The sequence below is a fragment of the Chelmon rostratus genome, chromosome 15 (assembly GCF_017976325.1).
Source record: "Chelmon rostratus isolate fCheRos1 chromosome 15, fCheRos1.pri, whole genome shotgun sequence".
In the NCBI taxonomy this organism is placed as follows: Eukaryota; Metazoa; Chordata; class Actinopteri; order Chaetodontiformes; family Chaetodontidae; genus Chelmon; species Chelmon rostratus.
Genome location: NC_055672.1, coordinates 9,820,426 through 9,843,771, shown reverse-complemented (window position 1 = coordinate 9,843,771; position 23,346 = coordinate 9,820,426). Strand labels below are relative to the sequence as shown.

Genomic DNA, 23,346 nt, shown 5'->3' with positions numbered 1-23,346 from the left:
GAGGGGGCGAGAGTGAAGGGTGAGGACAGCTGATGTTGTAGAGAGAAGTCTGGCACAAAACTGAGCTGTTGCCGCAAGAACCTAATTAGTCTAGATAAAGACTGCCATAGCAAACTGATTTAAAGAGGTTTTGGTCTGGATGGCATGCACACGCAGATGCGTGCACGTACACATACACATGCCTTGGCAGGAATGTGGTATTAGTGTAATGGTGATGTATCTGGTCCTGTGTGAGTGGGCTGTATGTCTCTGCTCTCAGTAAATACTGGGAGGGCAGCATCAGTCACTGCTGCTACACTGGCCCTGAAAGAAACTCAGAGAAGGCAACATTCTTCACAAAAGAACACAGATCACCCGCACACCCACGCTGAGCTAAACCTCGTTAACAAACACTTGCTAGACTCCCTGAGATGTTTAAAAAAGTTCTATCAGTTGGAAGCAATATGGAAGTTAAACAAAATCAGACCCGGAAAATGCTTTCAAGAACAAAGGCCAACAATAATGAGCTGAACTTAAAATTGTATAGGCTAAAATTTATAAACCCAATTTTAATCTAAATTATTATCAAAATGCTTATTAACAGCCGTTACAGCTAGCCTGACTTTGTCCAAAGGTAACAAAATCCTCCTACCAGCAGCTAACTAACACATCTTACCTACTTTGTTTAATCTGTACAAAAACCAAAGAATTATCTTTTTAAAACATATCAAATGCCTTGCAATTTTTCACATTGTGGTCAACTAACTAACTGACTGACTAAATCTTGTTGTTGTCCCTTAACTCATTTTTGAGGAGATTTTTTACTGAGACACTTATGTATAGTCTAACCTTGAACTTCATACTGTATAAACATGAAATCTGTTCTATGGTGCAGTGTTAACACCTCCTAGTCATATCAATATGTATCCATGGTCACTCATTTCTGTTTCGATCTGGACTTATAAGGGTGGACTAAACTTGGCAAACACACCCACAATCTAAAATGTATGTATTATTTATGAATACCAAAACGCAGACTGAAATACCAAAACAGACTGATGTGTTTTCAGGCAGAGTAACCAAGGTCATAACTGATCTGACTTTCTGAGTGGCCTGAGCAGCTTCATATACCAGTGAGCTGCATGCTTGCACATCCATCTAACCATGTCATCAATAGCCTCAACACTGCTGATGATAAATAGAGTGAAGTGGAAAGGGCAATACACAAACTGGTGTGGTAACTGAGGAATCTATATTCCACATGCCCTTGGAGAAAACAGTGATACAGGGCTCTGTTACTGACAGAAAGATAGAGATCTTTGTTCCTCTAACAAATAGGGCTCACTCTTGATACATGGGCACAAGATAGAAGGGACTGATCCTAATATATACAGTTATCAGTAATCACTTGGTCCAAGATATTCAATTCAAAGAATCGCTGTGTATCATATGATAAAGAGCATCCTTTCTACTTTATGTTCTTTATGTTTATGTCGATCAGGTGCCACAGAGAACAAGTCTTGACATCAAAAACAAAACGACACAAACCAAACACAACATCAAACCACACAAACAGAGAGGCACAGTAACCAAGACATCGGCATGAGGATCTCAGCATATCACATACGTAACACACAGCCTCCGCATAAAATTAAACATGTAAGCCAACCCACAAAATTGCATGCCTGCATAAACACACTGTGCATGAATACACCCATAAATATGGATGCCCACATGCTTCCCACATGGAAATTGACATATTAACATAAAGCAACAATGGATATGTTTACATGCATACAAGTATCCTAGTAATAATCAGGTTTTTGAAGTATCCCAGTTTTGAGAAACCTGCACACAACTGCACACAAATAATCAGAGACCTAGATACTGTTAGCGTCATGTATACTGTAATATGAGTAACCACCTTTCTCATCGTCTTATCTATGTTAACATAACATCCCAAATAAAATCAAAATGAGGATATGGCTGAAAAACAGCATACTAGTGCACATGTAAACACACTCGATGTAGCCACACTCACAAAGCATGTGTTGGCGACAGATAACAGGCAGAAGAACATTGGCTTAAATCAATAAAGCAAACTTGGTTAGTGGAAATAAAAAGGATGGCATTCCCTAATACGACTGACAAACCAACAGATGGCTCCTCATTTCCTTCACTAAACACCCCCAAGCCACCAACCTGTAGCAGTTACACATATAAACACGCACTGATGTACACAACAAGGGCAAGAAGAGGTAGTGATAATCACAAGGATTGTTCAAAAGAGAAATGGGTCGGGACAGGAAGAAAATGTTTACCTCGGATGAGAAAAAATGAAATGAAAACCATGTAGACTAATAGGCTGCTCCAGTGAACCTTCACAGTGTCTTATCTAGCTCAACTGGCCTCACATCTCTCCTGCCAAACATTCTGTGGGCGGTCCAGTGTTACAGCCCTGAGGTCCAGTCATAAAGGCACCGCATGAAGCCCAGTGATCAAAGAGAAAGCTCTCTAACCAACTTGGTCCATGTTAAGCTTCTGGCTTCACTCCAGCACACTCCTATTTCTTCTAAACCCCTCATGATGTTGTGAAAGCGTTAACATACGTTTGTCTGTGCAGTCAAGCATTTCCATGTGAACACATATGTGTAAGATCAAAGACATCTTAGAAATTTCTTCACAGCACAGGCTGGGAGGATCTACTGGTCACAGAGGTAAAGTGAAACAAGAGCAAGAGAGCAGAAAGTGTTTAGTTTGGAGCACCTTTGGTACAATACGTCAGATATGTTTGATAATTTACATTAGCGAAGATTTAATATGAAACGTATCTATAAAAAATAGCAGCAACTGACAGCTAGAAAAACAGGAAGAAAAGGACGCATTCTGACTTTATACTGACACATGATGTGAAAATTGGCTACCATAATCAACAATGGAATCAAGAAAATCAGTTTAGTTTAGCTTTAAAGATGTACTGCATATATCACATAATTGTGCAAATGGTCTGTGTTGTGTTCTCACCACCACCAAACCACAACAGATTAAAATCAGACTGAAACCCACCAGACTATGACAGCAAATTGCAAAGCAAAGAGGACAAACTTTGCCGAAACCACGTAAAACAAAAAAATGAAATCTTTAGTTAGTCAACTGAGATACTACTGATGACTGGCCTTGTGGACAAGAATATTATTGTTCTGGTTTGCTGACATACAACTAGTAATTTCACCCTGAAGCCAAACAGCAGTAAGCAATGTGAGCTCAACCTCTTTTCCTGGAGCCACATGTAATTCTACAACAAGCAACTCTGCTCTTAAAGTGGCAGCTGTCCAGGCCTTGTTGTTCCACTGATAGATGTATCTCTCTACCTGAGACGAAAAGCAATGTGTTTAACAAGCAGCCAATTCAAAGACTCAGATTTAGCCACACTGTAAAGACAGCTCAAACTGACTGCTGTGTTTACAAGGTCAGTTGCATAACATCTATCATCCATGCCTGTAAATGCAGTGATTTATTCCAGACAGATAAGAAACTTCACAACAGTCATTACTTTGAAACTGCAAGTAAGGGTATTTTCAGGTAAGTCATATTGGTTGAAAATATCTTGTTTTTCTTGTATTCAGTTAGATCTCATGACAGTATTACAGCATATGATCCTGGAATTAGAGCAGCAGTGATGGCCTGGTGTTTCATCCTGGCTTCCTGCTCAGCTTGAAAGCCAAGAGCCCATGGCTGTCTATACAGCACAGCTTCTCATACTTCCTTCAGCAGTGACATACCACAGATTACATAACTCTGCCACTGTATGGCCCTCGGCCCTCAACTATCTGCTACTGTAGCCATGAGACTGTCAGCAACCCCCTTCCCCCACCCTTATATACATACACAGTGCTTTCACATAGTTGCACACAAGCTGAACAGTCAAAGTCACACACACCAGCCTTGTATCTTAAATACGCTGGGAGGCGAAGCCTGGTTTCACATTCATGATGTGGCTATACAGTACACACACAGGAACACGCGCGTGCGTGCGCGCGTGCGCACACACACACACACACACACACACACAAACACACAAACACACAAACACACAAACACACACACTTAGAACAATGCTTGGCTGGCTTAAAGAAATGCCACATGACTAAGTGAACTACATAATAGTGCTGGCCTTCACTGCTCCCACTTGTGATACACAACAGCAGCTTAATCAGGCGACTGTCACTATAGAGCAGACAGCAAAAACATTTTTATAGACTAACTATGGAGGGATATAAATTGGACTGAAGTGATGGTAGCTCTAAACTATGTGATTTCTTGATTTGTTTTAGAACCTTATGCAACATCCATTCAGACATACAGAATACTGTACTTCAAAGGCTAATAGACACAAACTTTTCCTCCTTTGAAAATGATCGACGTTCAATGAACAAAAGGCCTTTAAGCACAAGGATGAACTAGTCTGACGTCTCTGCTCAAAACCAAAGACGGCAGCGAATGAATGGCTGTTTTCTCAATCCTATGCAAAAAAACAGAGCCTTGACTCCCACTGACGTCCCCAGGAGAGCAAAATAGAAGACGCACCTATTCAGCTGCAGCACATAAAAAGTAAAAGAAGTAAGAATGCAACAACCCACAATCCCTTTAGTCACACAGTCCAACATTAGGCCTCTACCATCCATACAGCAAGGTTGGATTCACTGACTGCAGCAAACTTATCTTGCTCCAACCAGATGATGCGAAGATCCAAGGTATAAGTCCTCCACTGATAGCAATTTTAAGGCAGTTTAAACTGGCTACCCTTCAACATGTCACCGTAGGATTTAAGACTTTCCCTGCCTCAATCGTTCTGTCTCTCTGTCCAGGTTATACTGACGCACACACATAGACAACAAACTGTTCAGCATCACCACAGTTTTGCAGCATTAAAGAATGAGTAGTGCCACTGATACAAAGTGTGTAGTTACCAGATAAAGAATCAGCAACTTCAGATAAATACAGAATTTGCCTAATTTTGGGGGTATTTTTGTTAGATCTCTTATGTCCAAGTTCACAACAACGTGTGATGGTGAGTACCATCTAAATTACTGATGAACTATTTGATAAATAAATTAGTTGAGTGGCACTAATTGAATTAAAAATACAATTTTGATTGAATTTTGATCAATTAATTAATTAAAATCAAGCCAAAGGGCCGAACAATTGCAGATTTCAATTTCTCGAATGGGAAAATGCATTGCTTTTCTCTGTTCCACGTGACTGTAAATTGATTAAAAGACATCACTTTGGGCCCTGGTATATTATCATAGGCATTTTTAAATATTTTGTTTTGTTTTTGAAATATAGACTAAACAAGTTATCTTTCTAAAAGCACTAGACTAATCCATAATTAACAAACATCAATGTCAAGAATAGAAAGTGTGCAGGACTCAAAGATAAGACAAGGTTACTGCCGATTCCCCAATTTTTACAGCCATATTTGGGTTTTCAAACTAGCAGCTTTCCACTTAAGCCAAATCTCTAGTCTGTCCATGTATTCTGCTGTAGTAATTATTTTTAAAAAGTCAAAGAAACTACATTATCAGATCATTTATGTATTTCAACTACACCACGCAGCCTAAGCAATTAGGACATCCAGTGATTTTAATAGGTTTTGGAGCAGCAGAGGGGATGTGATGAGACTGGTGTTGCAACAAGTGAATATCAACCGACACTCATTTCCACATCAAAAATGACTCATAAATCTTTCGGAAGAACAGTGTCGGTTTTAAGAAACCTGTGGTGTTTGTTGAGAATACTGGAAGGCAACCCTGAATTTGAATTCCACACAGAGAGACTGTGCTCGCCTTTGTGCTATACTGATACAGTCCAAATTCCCCTTAGTCACCATTAAGTATCTTTGAACCTTCAGTGATGTGATCTGCTGCTGCTGAAGCAGAGTTTAATACACATTAAAATGGTAGGATTAAGAAATGTCATTGATCTTCATAAGCAGTTCTGCTGGCACTGAAATTAATAGGCTCCAGCTATTCTCCTCATGAATAATATGCATGGATAATTCAATTAACAAGCAATATTTCATCTGACGTTCAAATAGGGGGAAAAAACCAATATAATTTAAACCTTAATTTCTGCTGAGACAATTATTCAATTTCAGCTTAACTCTAATCATTTTAAAAAGGATTGACCTAAAGCCCAGCAGTAAATTGAGTTAGCATGTCATCCTATTGGCAGAAGAAACGTAAACATGCTCATCAGTGTGAACATTAGTGGGAGAATTAAGGAAGACGTGTTGAAATGTGACTTTCAGCCACAACAGCACAGCCGATACACACACATACATAGACCAGCACATGAAAGCCATTTAACGACAACTCTGAAGAGAAGAGAAGAGAAGAGAAGAGAAGAGAAGAGAAGAGAAGAGAAGAGATTTTAATTTTCCCTCTGACCTGAGACGCAGATGAAGGTCATGTAGTCTCCCTGACCACCAGTGGCCAGGAAAGGGATCTTCTTCTTGGTCCTCCGCTTCACCTGCACAGCAGCGAGCATTTTCTCATCATGGGGTATGAAGACCTCCTTGTTGATGGCTGACTTGGCACTCATCTCTGAAGGAGGCAGGAGTGGACAGCTGGCAAACAGTTAAAGTGGAGAGGACAAGATCCACTTTTCACTGAAGGAGAGAACAAAGTAAGGAAAAAGGGAAAATTAAACAGAAAGGGTGGATCAGGCCAACTACTTACAGTACAATGTCTCACTTTCTCACAAGTCTCCTTTCTCCTTTCAGCCAACAAGATTGGGTTTATTTGTTTTTGTTTTGAGATATACAACTCTTTTGTGCCATAATATAAAGGGCCCTATTTTCATGTTGGCGCAATGACCAGCACAAGCATGGCTCCGACCATTTTCTGAGCTTGAAATTTGCTCTGCTGCTCTATCTGTGGTGCCTAGGGCAGTGTGCAGGCAGGTAAAAACAGGTGGGAGGTTCATTCAAATGAGGCAGCGCAAAGCCAGTTGTTATTTTGATTACATAAGAGAAAACATTAGAGAAAAGTACGAAAAACGAAATCTTTAGAGGCAGAATTAGGTTTTTTCTTGTTTCTTATTCCAGTTATCATTTTACCAGCCATTAAAATTCATCTTTGGGGTGTTTCTGCTCCTCAGATTGGGAACCTCTGAACTAGAGGTGAGAGAGTAAATGTGGGTTTTTTTGTAATTTGGGTGAATCAGCCCTTGCATAAAACCACACAGTGAGGCTGAAGTTGCATGAAGTGAAGTCTTTTGTGTGCCTCAGGCCAATCACTTCCTTCGGTCTCCAAAAGAACACACACAAAACCAATTTGAATTTGTACACTCTCTACTGCTCACGAGTATGGTACATTAAAGCAATGACAGAGTTAGAATGGTTGTGTTGGTCTTTGCTGCAGCCAGTCTCCATGCTCCATCTCTCTTAAATGCTTTGCCAATGTTCTCGTATGAAGCACTGCCACTCACAGAGATGAAATTACTTCAGCTGAAGCTGTTAACAGTACTGGTTAGCTCTCATTGATACAGAGCAGCAATCATTTTTCTATTGTTATAAACTGACGTCTACTAGTGAATTTATTTCTTGGTGACTGAGAATGTACCACAAGAGACACAGCAGTATGTCTGATGGTGTCAGGGAAAACTGTGCTTAGTTGGCCTAACTGTGCTTAAATGCAGGATACAGTCGTAAAGAAGTGGGTTAATTAGGTCCAAATGCTCTCATGAGGACTATGGAGCTTAATCATTTTCTCAGCTGCACACATTCACTTGAGACACACACAAGCTCTCACAGCCACATACCGCACAGGCCACCCTGATACACCAATCTGTCAGTCTCAACCAGTCGATGAATTACTCTACTGCGAGGCAAAGCAAGCCAGACTGCAAAACGATGCCTTCGTCAAAGTGGCTTGCAAATAAACAACAGACCACAAAGTTGTTTTCTAAAAGTGCAGCACGATTTAAAATGAGTGATCAGCAGCTGAGAAGAATCAGTTGAGTGAAAGTTTCATTCATTCATTATTCTAAAAAAAGCAAAACCTGCAGAAGAGCAAGGTTTACATGAGCTGTAGAAAATGCACTAGCCGACTTCTCCACCCCAAAACTTAGTGACTGAAAGCCTGCTATTGTTGACTGGTGGTTATTGTTACAGCAGGATTACGTCAGGACAGAAGGAACACTTCAACAGCAGTGCAACATAAAAGCTTTGGACACAATAGCACAGTTACAAGATACTATAATCCAATAAATAGCCCTGCTGTAAGAAATACTTTCTTTCTGTAGGGAACACTATGTATGGTTGTTTATAAAAACAGCAGTTCGTGGTGCTTTCATAATGAATTGTATTACAGGCAAAGATAATGTGCATAATGTGTACAGGAGGTCAACAAAAGGAGTTGAATTGTCTCTGACGCAGTCATCCACAAACATTTTACATTACAGGTTTCACAAAGGTAAAATGTATTGAAAGGCCACTCTATTATACTACATTATGTTGTACAGACAGACATTACAGCTATACACGATATTGTGTAAATCTCTTTTTAAATGCCCAGATAGGCATATGAAAGGCTTATTGAATTAGTTCAACATTTACAAACTTCGTTTAGTGCACTTTTCTTCTGTTTCAGGCAGTTTCCGATCTTATCGGGTGTCCTCTGTTTCTATCCATCTCCCTTCCTCTCTGCTTTTTCAGCAATGCAAGACTTCACAGTAAACAAAAAACTGGGCCAAGATTTTGTGGAGAGTAATTAGAGAGGGTAATAAATATGCCTTTCATTGGAATTTAAAAGACGTCCAACATCCCAACACTCCGGCTAGGAAATAGACCTAAACTTTCGGATAAATTTGGACACTTGATCAAAGGCACAAAGTTGTTTTGCACTGAACCCTCGGTCAAAGGCAGGAAAGCTTGTTCAATCAGGGCCTTTTAAGCGAGCCAGGCACCATGTAAAAACAGTGCAAAACTGTGCTTGGAGCTGTGTGTGCATGTCATAATGAGCTCTGATAAAGACTGCAAGACCTGCATTGGGCCAGTCCGACCTCAAAGTGCACAAACAGTACAGCACTCAAAAGACTTTGACATCATGTCCTCTGAATGTAACAATAAATATTCTGAGGTCAGCTCTGACTGTATTCAGCATTTACAGTTCATTCTCACCAAGGATGGTAGTCTAAACTCATGTGTATCAGAGCTTTCAGTGCCTCTATGGAATTTGAAGACAATAGAGACCAACTGTATTTTTTCTGATTAGTACTTCTTTGTTGAAGGGCTAAATGTGAGATTTGTCATAATATCATGCATCAACCAACCTACACATGTATAATACTGTACACATCTGTATTCATATTCATGTACTTATATGCACAGCAACTGCCCCAAATGAGCTCACCCTTTCCCCTTGGTATCTAATCTTTAATGCCCCCTTCCTTTAGTCCCTTCTCAATTACTGGATGGTACAATGTTGTGTTCTAGTAGAAATCAGCCCAGCGGAGTTCCTCTCTGTGGAAACCCTAATCCATAACATCTCCCCCTCTTCTCCGACTTCCTCCAGCTGCGAAGACTGCCCACATCTCCCTGCAAGCTGTCACCAGGCAAAGGGGTGCACATATCCCCCCTCAGGTGGCCCAGTGAAGCATGACGGGAAGGATGGATAAGAGGATGGGGGATGCGAGGAAGAAAACAAGGAGGAAGTGGAGGAGGAGGAGGTAGACAGGAGCCTCTAGGCAGTGAAATGTAGTCTTCCACAATGCATAGCTTATGGTTTGACTTTGAGTCAGTCTTACGCAATGCTCACAGTACAGGGCTGAGTAGTTGTATTGAAGAGAGGCAATGAGCTGCTGTGGCAGTGAAAACGACGTACATATATTTTACGGCTGCTTATCACCTCATTTCCAAGCCAAGGCCCTTTCAAAAACACTTCATTAACTGTGGCTGTGTATTGCCAAGCACTCAAAGGAACAGTACTGTTCCTGCTCATTCCCTTGGTCCCCCTGTGCCCAGTGTGTTAATGTGAAATCTGTTCAGTCCATGCTCATGGCTCTCCTGGGACCTCACTGGAGTGCGGCCCCTGAGTTAGCTGCACAGCCATCAACACAACGCTGTTCTACAGCCTGTGCTCACAAGCCCATGGGAACCTGCCACAGTTGCAGAGGCTGTAGAAGCAGAAAAACGTGCCCAAAAGACAGGCAGATGCTTCGGGTCTGACCACACTGAATTGAAAGTGTGCCTTAATTTCCTTTGGAGAGACATTTAACACTAAAACCCAAACCTTCCGTGGCACAGGCTAAAAAATCCATCTAGGAAGGAATTACCAAGTATATTTACTCCACTGCTTGTGTAATTAAAATGCTGGCAGCTGGTGTGAGAATTACTAAGAAAGTGAGCCATTAGAAATCCATCACATAGATAGGAAGTAGTGCGCTAAAGCATGGATGTGGGTTAGTGAGTTAATGCAGGCTAAAGGATAACTGAAACCTAGTGTGATATGGACATGTAGGTTTTGTACATATGTGTGCGTGCGCACTTGTCCTATCATTATGAGGACCAATTCATTTTTTAACCAGAATTAGGCTAAAGTTAACATTAAGAACAAAACATGTGAGCACATGTGTCAGATAGACAAATAAGTGTGGGAAAACAACAACCATCACTGAATGGGAATTGAAATTTTATCCTTAACTTTGTATATTTAAGAGTTATCCTTTTCCATTCTAACAGCTTCAACTATGAGAAAGCTCCAAAATCCCTTTTCTGTACAAAGTCTGCATTGAAGAACCAAGCTCAGACGAGACTTACGGTGTCTTGGACTGACACTAAGTAAACAGTTCATTGAAAAAACAGACAGGCTTGTTTGCTTTTTGGAATTGACTATTTAAGAAAAATAGCAATAATAATCCATCATTTTATTCTAGAAAGCATTCTAAACATGTACAGTGTATTTCTGGAGCCCTGTGTGCAGTGCTTGAGAGATTCTAAATGGTACACCTAAAACATGCACGTTCAGCAAATACATACAGGTGCACTGCACAGGTGTGTCAACAACCATTTTTGCTTTTGGGTAAGACAGCAACAAGACAAGGAATTACAGTCTGTCTACCAACAGCAGAGAACAAGAGGAAAGATAATCTTAGAGAATATCACTTGCAGTTGGGGTGCAGACTTAACTTTAACTGAATGAGTGTAAGTTACAAAAGAACAACATTGCAAAATTTGGAACACAATGATATCTGGCAAGATAACCAACTCAAATAGATAATAAAATCCTCCACTAGAAGCAATTCCCCTGTATCTACTCCTCCCACTCACATATGACTGACTTTGGAAACTTTCAAAGACAAAGTAGTTTCTTTCATTCCACACTGTACTCTCAAAGCTGTAGGAAAGGAATAAAACACTTTGTCTCATCCAAAGCCTCTCATGCATGTCTTTCATGTTGGCTCATGGCTCTGCACAAGGCCTTCATTTTACAGAAAAACCTCCCACAGTGTGCACATCTTCATAGATTACATCATTAGAGAGTGATGTCACACGGCAGTGTCACTTTAAACGAGCGGTATCCAACATCGCCACATGAACAGATGGTGAATGTTACCTCTCATAAAATAATTGAGCGATTACGCTGTCTTCCCTGCTGCTTTTGTGGTGTCAGAGCCAGCCTGTGATGTATTAAAATCCAATCCTACATCATTGCAGCACAAAGCTACACAAGACAAAACTCAGTCTTGACATGAGCAGTAAAAACATTTCAGTCACAGGTCACTTACAAGTATGATGTTGGTTGATAAGGCCCAATAAAACCAAGAATTATGCTGTACAATTACACACTCCAGTTCATGCCTGACATGAAAGTCAGTGAAAGGGAGAGAGAGTTCTACAATATACTACTACAAAACCGCACTTGGGGAATCAAACAGCACTCTCTCAGAGCAGAGAGCGCACAACAAACACAGTCGCACGTTTGTGTTAATACTAGGTCAAAAAAAAGCACAAGGGGAGGACATTTTATTCAAGCTGGGTAAGACTTAAGGCCTGATTTAGCTGTCCAAGTTTTGAGATCGAAGACCAAATCCCTCCATCAGAACCAACTCATTGTGCATGTCAGACAGCAAAGCTCATTAACACAGTTCCTCTGCCATCTCACACATCCTGAAATCTTTAAATATGCTTGATTTAGTCAAATCTTCTATGCTGTTGCAGTATGTAAAGTAAGGTTGCAGCGGCGTGGCAGTTTTACAGTAAAAAAATCTGTTTTCATTCTTTTAAAGGTTATTGTATGAGATAATAATAATGATAATTGTGTAATACCACATACCGTGATACCATAAAACTGATATTTTTTTAAATTAATTGTGTAACGTGAAAATCTCACAGTGTTGCAACCCTAATGTAAAGACCGGGTTTGAAAACAAGTATAGTACACAGGGCTAAAGCAGTGGAAAGTACAATACTAAACAATATCGCCAAGCTTTTTAGGTTATCTCAAACTCTCCAAACAGAAATGACAACGAGTGCTGCAACTCAAACATTCTGTTCTCCAAATTCAGCATCTCACCCTGTTTTCTTTGTTGACTCTCAGACACATCGGGTTCTGATTTGCTCTCTCTCCTCAAACTCTATTTTAGCACACTCAGGTGAAAAACAGTCTTTTTTTTCTTGTTTTGTTTTGGAGACAGCAGGGCATTTGGACTCCTCACAACCAAATCCAAATGAAGGTTCTTTTCATGTGCAGCTTCGGGCCTGAATCAAACAGTTGACTGTGTACATACATGACAACGTTGGCAAGACAAAAAATTACATTAACTGAACAGTAGAGAGATTCTAGATGTCACACGGTTGAAAAGCTTGTGCTCAGCAGAAGGATCAAACTGATTTTCAAGTAATGACATGGGGAAATCCATGTAAGTGTCCATAATTGCCTGCTCTGAGAGATGCCACTAATGTAATTTGTAGACCACTTTTATTCTTGAGGGAGCATTACAGCAGTTTGTCTGCAATACTCTTGGAGAGGGGTGAGCTTTCGAGGAGCATGAGAGAGGAGAGGATCAAAACCATTTTGGCTTAAGATCATTTCAGCAATTTCATTGTTCTTTTTTCATCCAACTACAGTAATTTGTGTTGCTAATGTGAGTTGTGTTTGTTTTTTCTTTAAAGTATGTGAGGCAAGTAATGTATATTGTATAGTGTGTTATAAAAGAAAAGTATATATATAAGGTATAAAATGTACACAAGAATTTATGCTGTACATCCTGCCGATGTCTATTTTATGTTAGAAAGCAATAAGAGACCTGTGTGACTCAGCTCCTAGTGAAGGTTATATAGTGCCAGGGTGCCATGGGCTAACCGTGAATCAATGAGTGACATGCCAGGCCCCTAAATGAGCTCATCCTTTGCAAGCCAGCACCTTATGGCAATAAAACATTAGGGAAGGACTGAACAAGTGGCAGGTAAACAACAGAAAAGCAAACGTAGTGCACTTACAAATAGATGTCTCAAATACAACTGCAGGGATCATCAACACAAAGACTCAATTACAGTATATGCTGGAGCCAATGGCTTGAGGCATTAACAAAACAAAAGTGAATGTACAATTTGTTTACATAAGGATAAGCTAAATGCAACATCACTGTGTCAGTGTACATGGCCAAAATAATAGATTTAGATATACGCAGAGCAAAATCAGCAAAAAAAATCACCAGCCTTGTGTCTAATTTTACTACTTCTCCATTAAATGTATTGCAAAACAGGGTTGCTGCTCATGATCGTAGCACAGAGAGCATCGTTCCTGTAATGCAGAGAGAGGGCGACCACAGTCTGAGTGATTCAGACTCCTCCAGGGCTCCAAATCTTAGTGTCATTTTGTCAGAAACACTGACAGGCTGGTTTTTGTTCCTCTTTTCATTATACGATCCACTAAGGAAACAAGGCTCTCTATGTCTTTATGTCTGCCTGCAAGGATATCTGTCCTCTCTGGCAACAGAACAAGCTGAGGTGGTGGACACACAGGGAGGGAGCCAGCTTGACAGTTTACACAATGCTGACTGTAATTGGACACTGAAGTATGGGGAAAGGTATAAGCTTTATCTTTTATGGCGTGTCAGAACAAATTAAGCCCTGAACTCTTGCATAGAAAGAAGCGATATTTTAATGTAAGTGGGTTAGTTAACGCCACTGGGAGACACAGGGGTAACACTAGGAGCCTCTCTGCCAATCTGAACTAATTGGCTTTCTAGGTTCCTACGTATCACAGAGACACAGCGGTGGAGAGCGGTGGTGATTGTTGTTTGGAGATTCTGGCACTCAACTACAACTACCTTTTTCCTATGTTTGGATTTTTGGAGCTATACTGGAACTATTGATTAAGTAGAATAAAATAACAACAATAAAAACAGTGAAAGAAAATGTGAATTGCTTTTTCTAATTAAGGCAAGATACAACACGTTAAATCAAATTTAAAGTACAGGACTTCACACTTGCTTACTATGAAGCTGTGCATAGCCTTGCATCTCCAATTTAGGTGATATTCAAATATTTTGAAAGATTCTTTATATGATAATGTCAAACAAACACCATCCCATCCAGCCAAAACAAGGATGTTTCCAAAAGGATTACATTTAGGAAATGCAAGGGTTTTACCTGAGAACATCAATTTGTACTTTCCTTACTTTGGGGTGCATAGTGCGAATATGCCTTGGGCTAGGTCTGCTTTGGCACACACAGGAGTATAACAAACATTTATTTAATTTATTTATTTAACACGGCCGGCATCAAAAACAGTTTTCTGCCTGGTCATATATCTGCTGAGCATTGTTACACTAAGAGAACAGCAACTGCCAGTGATGATCCAAATTATGTATTGAAACATTTAAGATGCCATGTTAATTAAATGTATTGATTATTTCCGCTGGAGAAAACACCAGCATCAGGGATGATGACTGACACGTCACTCCATATGGCTCAGAACACAATCATCGGATTTCTTTAGAGCTTTAAAATGTGACCATGTTTTGACACATTAAGTGATGATGTTATGATCTTTAATACTGGTGTAATGAAAAATGTCTCATGTTGCTTTATGAGCAAACACACTGATGACACAGAAGCCCAGCCTGCAATCATAATACGCAGCTATTCAAGTTGGACAACACCCAAATTCACTTGTCTGGGCTGACAGGAATTTCACTGGAATATTTGCTCATGTAGGACGGGGGCCAGACTTGTTCTGATCAAATATTGGACGATTTAAGACTTGACACCTGAATCCACTTCAGTTTTCTTTTCAACACACCGTGGCCACAGCCTCAGCTTACAAAGACAGCTGTTTAGCAGGGAGGCGCGGTTCACCTCTGTGAACACCATAAAACACAAAAATGACATATTTGGGGCTGGAAATCAACTTGAATTATCCTAGTTTTATCAAAGCACGGGCAAGAACACTTCATCACAAAGTTCTGCGCCGAAAGCCCAGTCAAAACATTAATAAAACAACGCTTAAATCATAAAATCTGGGGGAAAACAAGCAAACTCGGTCACGTTCAGTTTTAAAGCACAACACCAGCACGTGCACTTACAGTTAACGAGCTACACGCGCGAGCACACTTGTTCAAATTCTAGCCGTTGCTGCGTCAACGCTAATCAATATCGCGAAGACAACAGCTCCTACGTGGGCACCAAACACCAATTAAACTTTGTTTTTCCGTGCGGGAAACTATTAATGTGTACACGCAATTGTCTAAAACAGAAGTAGAGTGTGGGGTGAAGCTTACTAACCGATGTGTTTCAGCGTTGCTTTCCACGTGCAGTCCACAAATCCCTCAGTTAATTTCGCCAGCTGCTGTCACGGTTCGCCCACTTTCGCCTGTCTCTTCCTGACTGTTAGCTGTCTTCTCAGACGAAACGGTAGCATTTCGCGTGTAGCATCGCGTCGACTTCACTTCTACGACAGTTGCTAGTTTCTCAGCGGCGGGAGGAGACTTTGTTTTCCCTGCTGCCGTTTCAGCGGAGAGACCGTCTGTCTGACTGCGGCTGTGTGTGTGTGTGTGTGTAACGTTATGGGAAGCCAGTAGCAGGTTCCCAGACACACGAACCCTCCCGCCAATCACGTACGGTGTCCCTCCACCACGTAGCAGGCATTTCACGTCTGTATGATCTGGCAGACTGTTCGAAATGCGCAGAGAAGAGGTAGATGTTAAAGCTAAGTGATTGAAAGGAGGCTTTGGAAGGATGTTTGTGAGCTATAGTAAAGTCATAAAACATTTTTATCCCAGTTTTCCATTTATGGCGCTTTGCTAGGAGCCTGTGGATGGTTTTAGCAAGTATATGTACTGTAAAGAGGGTTTAAGCTAACAGCCGGACTATTTTCTTCATGAAAAATAGCACATTTATAAGGGTGCTAGCCAAACATCGCATAAGCTACATTACAACTGTAATTCCCACTAGGAACATGAGGAGTGGGGTTATCAGACGTCATATTTTAATCGTGACACTTTCAGTCTTTGTGGGAATATAGCTACTTTGTTTCTTTGCTAATCATTTTTTGCCGTATACTCAACAGAAAACAGTACAAAGACCACATATTTAATGTTTGACGTCTTCAGCTTCATTGATTTTTGTAAATATCTGCTTAAACTGAATTTGATGGCAGCCACACTTTTCAAACAAGTTGGGACAGGAGCAACAAAAGACTGGGAAAGTTGTGGAACACTCCGGAAACACCTGTTTGAAACATTCCACAGGTCAACAGGTTGATTGGTTACAGGTGATAGTATCATGATTGGGTATGAAAGGAGCATCCTGGAAAGGCTCAGTCGTGCACCTCTTTGTGAACACATGATTGGATAAAGGATGTTACTACATGGACTCAGGAACACTTAAACCGTCTATAAACACAGTTTCTTTGCAAATGATCACATTCTGTCTTTATGCTTCACACAACGTCCCAACTTTTTTTGGAATCAGGGTTGTATCCCCCTGTCTCTGTGACTCAAACCTTAAATATCTCAGATTACAGTAGGCGTCTCGCACTATGACTTAATGAACAATGACTAGGGCTTTCCCCAAGATTGCTATAAAAAAAAGCTGCTGAACTTCTTTGAATTTCTTGTTAAGACAGGCCTGCACTACTTTTACATTTTGCAACAACTCACTGCTGGATGTGTGGGAGGTGTTCAAGACTGTCCTAAACTGCCAGCAGCTGTTGACTACCATCTTTTGTTTCTACAGCCATGCCAACAGAAATCTGTACCCTGGGAATTCACACACGCGGCAGTGAAACTGTGTGGAAGAGTGTGTGTGTGTGTGTGTCTTGTCTGATGTTTTGCTTGGCTCATTGTGAGTCATCCAAATTCCCTACAGAGCTCTAATTCCTCTCCTGGTTGGTTTGGCTTCTGTTATAAGCTCTGTCTTCATTTTGAAGAGACTTGGACACCGCTGGCTCATCCGAGATACTTCAGCTTTTATGCGCTTCTGTTTCTTTGCCTCTGGGTCTTTGCAGCTGATCATTAACATGTTGCACAGGGAAATGGTGAGCATTTAAGCCATTATTTTTTTGTCATGCTAAGCTGAGGACCAGTTCAGCAGATGTCCGCGGGTCAGTTGAGGCAGCCTGTGGTATTAAATGCATGATAAAGGATAAACAAATCCACTTGTGGCTTACAAACGGCAGTCCTGTAATCAAATGTGAATGTTTCTTTCATTGAAAACACTTTTGCAGGAGTCTGGCTTTGCATTGCTCTGCCAATCTGCTGCACCACCTAACTCACTGTAAGGTGTCATCATATGCACATCAGACCAGCTGTATTAATGGCAGATGTCATTTACTTTTCTCACTTCTCAACAATTTATTTACCATCTAAAGCTCCAAGACAAATTACTCCCTGATCCATGCTGCCAAAAAAAAAAAAAAGTTACAAAATCGTATTTGGCAGTTGGCACACCAATAATCAAACATGGCTGTTTCTTTTCCATCCAGCTCTTGAAGCTTCCTTGGGATCATATTACAGTTTGTCTGGCTTTGTGATTCCACGCTACAGCAAGCTGCTCAACCATCTGGTGGAGCATGTGGAAATAGTTCAAGATTTTAGGATTGAAAAATGTCTGCTGGGACTATTTTTTCCTGCTTACCTTCAGACAATCCGCTTTGATTTACACAGGCTCTTCTGTTGAGTGTAAATTTGGATCCGGGAGGGGCGTGTTTTGCTGCTACGCCTGCGAGGCCATCGGGAAAGCAACAAGACGGGATACAGTGCTGGACTCTGTAGACTGTGACACTGTACAATTACTGAACTGTACCTCTGCGCACCCCCACATGAGCAAACACTTTCACTGCAATGACTCACTTTTTCCTGGTTGCGAGAAAAAGACACAGTGGCTGGGGGGGAAAAATGATGCGTTCACAGTCGCACACAAGCAGAGAGGGTTAAAAGGGCATTAGCTGTTTCCTGCTGGTGAGTTTGGGAATTCAGGCAGCTGAGTCTCTCGAGGGAAACGCTGGCCGGTGATCCGCTCTGATGAAAGAGGCAAAACACTGAACCAAGTCAAGGTTTGTTTCTAGGTTTGGTGTGCGGCACCACCAGTCTCAATAACAGCCTGAAGACTGATTGCCCAACAAACATGCTGAAAGCTTGACACTGCTCATTGCTCAATTCAGTGCTGAGGTTAGGTTTTGGATGTGTGTCACACCACAGAGACTGAAACATCCTTCAGGTTTCGCTCTCGTGGCTCAAAGTTTCCGCGATGTGTTATTCAACTGGAATCTGTGGGAAGGAAGCAGTGGTGGAAAAGTAACCAATAACTGCTATTCTAGTGAATCTGCATGAATATTTCATACATTATTCATATACAAGTGTGGACTATTTGTAATTACTGTCTTTTCTTTCAGCACCATACCACATTTGCAGAATGGCTCAAGATTTAGTGCAATTTTGGAATTAACGAGGAGTTATAATTATTTTGTTTGCCATGAGTGATTTTCTGGAGCAGCTGCTTCACTGACCTGAGTGCAGTGCATCCACTTAAAACTAATGTTCCTAACACTCCCCATAGATTTTCCATTAAGTAGCGTTAAGGAATTGTTTTCATGCTGCTTGATAAGATTGTGCTCTGTACCTGCTTGTTGCAGTGCTTCATCTCTTAGATTTTAAGTGTATTAGTTAAATCTAAGTTTTTCAGGCTCCACTGCACCGCTGCATTAAGAGGAAACATTTAAATGACTTGTGCATTATTTATACACATTTTCTTATCATTGTTTCCACACATTCTGTCAGCGAAATATTATAAGAAGCCTGGTTTTATGGCTGCCCCTTCATATGAAATGGAAAATGATGCATGCCTTCTGCCTCACTTTACACACATTTCCTTGTAATTCTGCATGACGTATTTGGCATCATTCGAAACCTTGGAATTTGGTGTGGAATTAAAAAAGAGCTCGTGTGGGCTCAAGTAAAGCTCCTCCACACAACATGAGCTTATAATGAGGGACCAGCCAATGATGGGTTGAGATGTTAATCGGCGTTAATGCTCCCTCTCCTCGAGCACAATCAGTACTTTTTCCCATCAAAAGCACATCCACAGGAGGAAGAAGTAACTGTCAGAGCTCTACCTGGCACTCCTTCTCCCTTATGTCCCCCGTCTCTCTGCACACCCTCCATCCCTCCTCCCAAAATCCTGGAAAACGTAAACATCCTTCCAGCCCATGACGTTAGACGAGGAGCTGTGCGAGCTGGATGCATTAAGCGAGGTGCCTCAGTCCCTGTGGTGGGTAGGGTAAACATGGGAGATCTGACGATAGAGGAATGGAACGGTGCGAGGGAACCTTTGCTCCAACCGCCGGCTGCCTCTCATCTCCCCACATGGCCAGATGGCTGCTATGCTCTCTCACACGCTCCCCAATACACTCTCTATTAGCCTCTATTTTCTTCTCTCTCTGTCTCACTGCTGCACTAATCAAACGCTGAATTCATGCGGTTTGTTGTTTACTCTTCACAGTGTGAGGCGTGAAACACACACATCAGACACGGCTTCCAGAGCCGCATGAGAGCTCGCTGGAGAGAAAAACACGTCTTACTGTGGTCGAGCTGACATGCATACGTTTCATGAAAAGATCGAGTGCGTGTGTGCACAGTGTGCGAGCTGCCGCACGCTTTCATTCGAGATTTTATGTCTTTGTTCCAAGTGGAGAAAATCAAACGGTCCATGTTTGGTTTTCTTTCATCAGAGCTGTTTTGTGGTTCCTGGTAACTTCGTGGAACTCGCCACATTCAGGGAGGTGGACTGTGTGTTTATGTGAGGAGGGGGTGTCTGAAGCCTCCTGTTTAGATTTCGCTTGTCAAGTGAGGAAATAAGTGTGCGTGTGTGTGTGTTTGCTCTTTGCTGCATATTTCACATTATCGAAACAGGTCAAGTGTAACAACCCACTCTGATAATCCTTAAGAAGTGTGAAATAAGAAAATATTTAGACCTCGGATCTGGTATTGATTTTACCTGGCCGTGCCTGATAGAATATCCCTCACATGTGGTCCCTAACCAATCATATTAGATGCACAACAACCCATCTCATACCATCGCTGGCCTTTGTGTTGTTTTCAAGTAATTTCCTTGCATTACTGTTTTGTCTTTGTCTCTTCCACAGAGAACTCTGCATTCAGCAGAACCACTGTTATTACGCACTATTGCACACTTTCTGAGGTATATCCGTATTCCTTATACAATGACTCACTGTAGGACGATGGTTGCCAAAAGGCTTCATGTGATTGGTCCAGGAGATCTGTCAGTTTATAGAAGTTATCCATATGACCTCTCAGGCACTGCTGGAACTGAAAGACCTGCCGCTTCCAACAACTGCTCACGCTGACATCTTTTTCGAATTTTGGGACTGATCATTGGAATATCCCTTTGCCAAAGACAGCCACTTTAATTAGACTTGAAGTAGATGCCAGCCATCCGTCATCTGAGCGTGCCGGCCAGCCACGCGTAACGACTTTCATACTCGGATCAATCTTAGCTGCTCTGTCACTTTATAAAACACAGCAAAGAAATTTGCTTTAAGTCCCTGCTCTGAATTCTGTACTACCAATAAAAGCTGGTTGTTCAATCAATGACACGTTTAGTTTTAATATAACAAAAATCAATATTTAATTAAATTCAGACTGTTGGTTGATGAGGGAAAGAGGGAGGTCTTGCTGATCTTGTTACATCATTCTGTTTAGTACCTCTATCATAACTGGTCGGACAAGTTGGATTTTTTTATTCTAGTGAGATGTCTTTTCTTTATCTTGAAACAGAGAATGTCTCTTTTGTCTCCCCTTTCCCCCTAAATTGGACAGATGGACTTGCAAGATACATGCAGAAGATACCAGAACATGTGTCAGGAGTGGAAATATTTTTCATTTTAGACTGGCATGATAATATGAAGCAGTGTAAATGCAGTTAGCATTGTATCAGTATTGTTGATTGCAGTTGCTCAGTTAGTACATCTGGGGTGTTATGCATAACAAGCTAGCAGAAGTAAACCCTGAAACCTCTTATTGTCAGTCTTCTGTTTTCCCTTGCCTGCCATCGTCATGCCAACACTGGAGAAACACCTAATCTTGCTTTGCCCACAGGCGGCAGCTTAACTCGGGAGTGAAAACAGGATTTCCAGAAGGTGAACCCATCCTGAATCAAAGTTGATACTCTGGGGTGTGCTGAAGTCAGATTTCAGAGCAATTTGCTGGGCAAAAGACTCAGTAATGGAGCCACACACCATTAAACACCACAAACTAAATCCATCTCCATCACGGCAGCCAGACAGTTGAATGATGGGTGTGTGGAGTGTGTGTGCGGCTGCTGTGGTCGTGTGGAGTATTCTTCTGTATAATGAGTCACCTCCGTCAGGCGTTGAAAACCTCATTGGAGTCTCTCAATCTACATTATATTGAAGGAGTCCTTCAATACAACCACTTATACACCTTATATGTGACCTATAAATACAGCATGCTGCAAATGTATTCATCAGTTATATCAGTTAACACATTTGTTAGGTTTTGCTGTCCAGCACCTCATGCATAAGGAGACAGGTTAAGGTTTCACTCTGTCTGCTGTCTCTGCCTGCCAGTAACACACTCACTCTCCAGCCCTTATCACTTCACTGCCAGATAACATGTCAAAATCAGCTAAATTAGCCAATCAATGAGCAGAGCCCTCTGGGTAACATGAGAGGCAAAGATTCAATTTCATTTCGCAACTCTCATTTGGTCTTTATTGTTGGCAGGATAAGCGGTGTCACTCTGAGGAGCTCATGGCCGTAATGCCACAGGAAGGTAATGTGGAGATACAGAGATGGACACGGGGCGAGCTGAGACTTTGGGATTATAACAGACTTATTTCTTTTTATGTCTTGATATCTGGGAACAATTGAAGGGAAAACAGGTAATAAAAAGGGGAATGAAACTGAGGGAGAAGGTGCCAATAAGGTCCTACAAGGTGATGCGTTAGAGGTCCTAGAGGGGAACAATTTAACAACACCTGATTTATTTCAATATGTGACACTGAGGAGGCATAGTTCATACTAAAAAAATGCCTCTATTGGAAAAACTATGCCCCTAGTGACCCATTTGAGTCTCTCTATTCATCCTGTTTTCTTAAATTTTGCTTTGAATTGCCTTTTTTTTCTCTCCAAAAGTAAGATTTGGACAAAACATCTCCCGGGATGCATGTGTTTCTTCCTTGTCAGACAAGCAGAGTTACGCTCCCATTACGCCCCAGGCAAAGACAGGTTCTTCCACCACCTCCAAAAGAAAAATAAGACAGGAATCCGACACTTGTCTGTTTCTTCCAAATGTATTCCCCAGTGACGACCCCTTAAGTTGCATTAACTCAGCTGAAAAACAAGATATCGCCAAACAAAATAGGTTTTAGTGAGAGAAGCGATGCAAATTACCCAATTTTGTGCAACAGTGCTTAAAGCCAAAGGGTCCCTGGGGAAGAAGCAGATTACTTTAGAAAAGGCTCCCACAGCAAATAGCCCGAAAGCAGATTCAACTTGAAATGTTACGTGAGCTGGAATACACAACATCTGTAGCTTAAGCTGTAATTTGTTGCGCATAATTTGTGTATTCTTGTGTACTGTATGTATGCATGACCGTAAGATTCTTGCGTGCTGCAGAAAGTGATGATGCAAGCGTCTTGGCTCACGACAGGCCCATCTCATCTCTATAAACACCATGTGACATGACCTCATCAGCTGAGAGGACACCCTCCGGTTCAGCTCCGAGACCTTAATGACATGCTTATAATTTCTGCAACTGCACGCGTGATGCCCCGGACTTCGGGGCAAGACTAACAAGGTGGATGACCTCAGGCTT

The 23,346-nt window shown here is 41.4% G+C and overlaps 1 protein-coding gene across 2 annotated transcripts in view; it reads right to left on the bottom strand.

Moving 5' to 3' along the window:
* stxbp6 (syntaxin binding protein 6 (amisyn)) overlaps positions 1-18,216 on the bottom strand; it is a 64,081-nt gene extending 45,865 nt beyond the window's left edge. Inside the window, exons 1-2 of one of the 2 annotated variants that reach the window (XM_041954555.1) lie at positions 18,128-18,216; positions 6,432-6,652 (exon numbers count right to left, since the gene is read on the bottom strand). In XM_041954555.1, coding sequence (XP_041810489.1) covers positions 6,432-6,585 — 154 coding nt within the window. In that variant the 5' untranslated portion in view covers positions 6,586-6,652; positions 18,128-18,216. Of the gene's footprint in view, positions 1-6,431; positions 6,653-15,775; positions 16,036-18,127 lie in introns of those variants that run through there. The other variant, XM_041954554.1, reaches the window with a different exon arrangement.
* Positions 18,217-23,346: the final 5,130 nt, after the last annotated feature.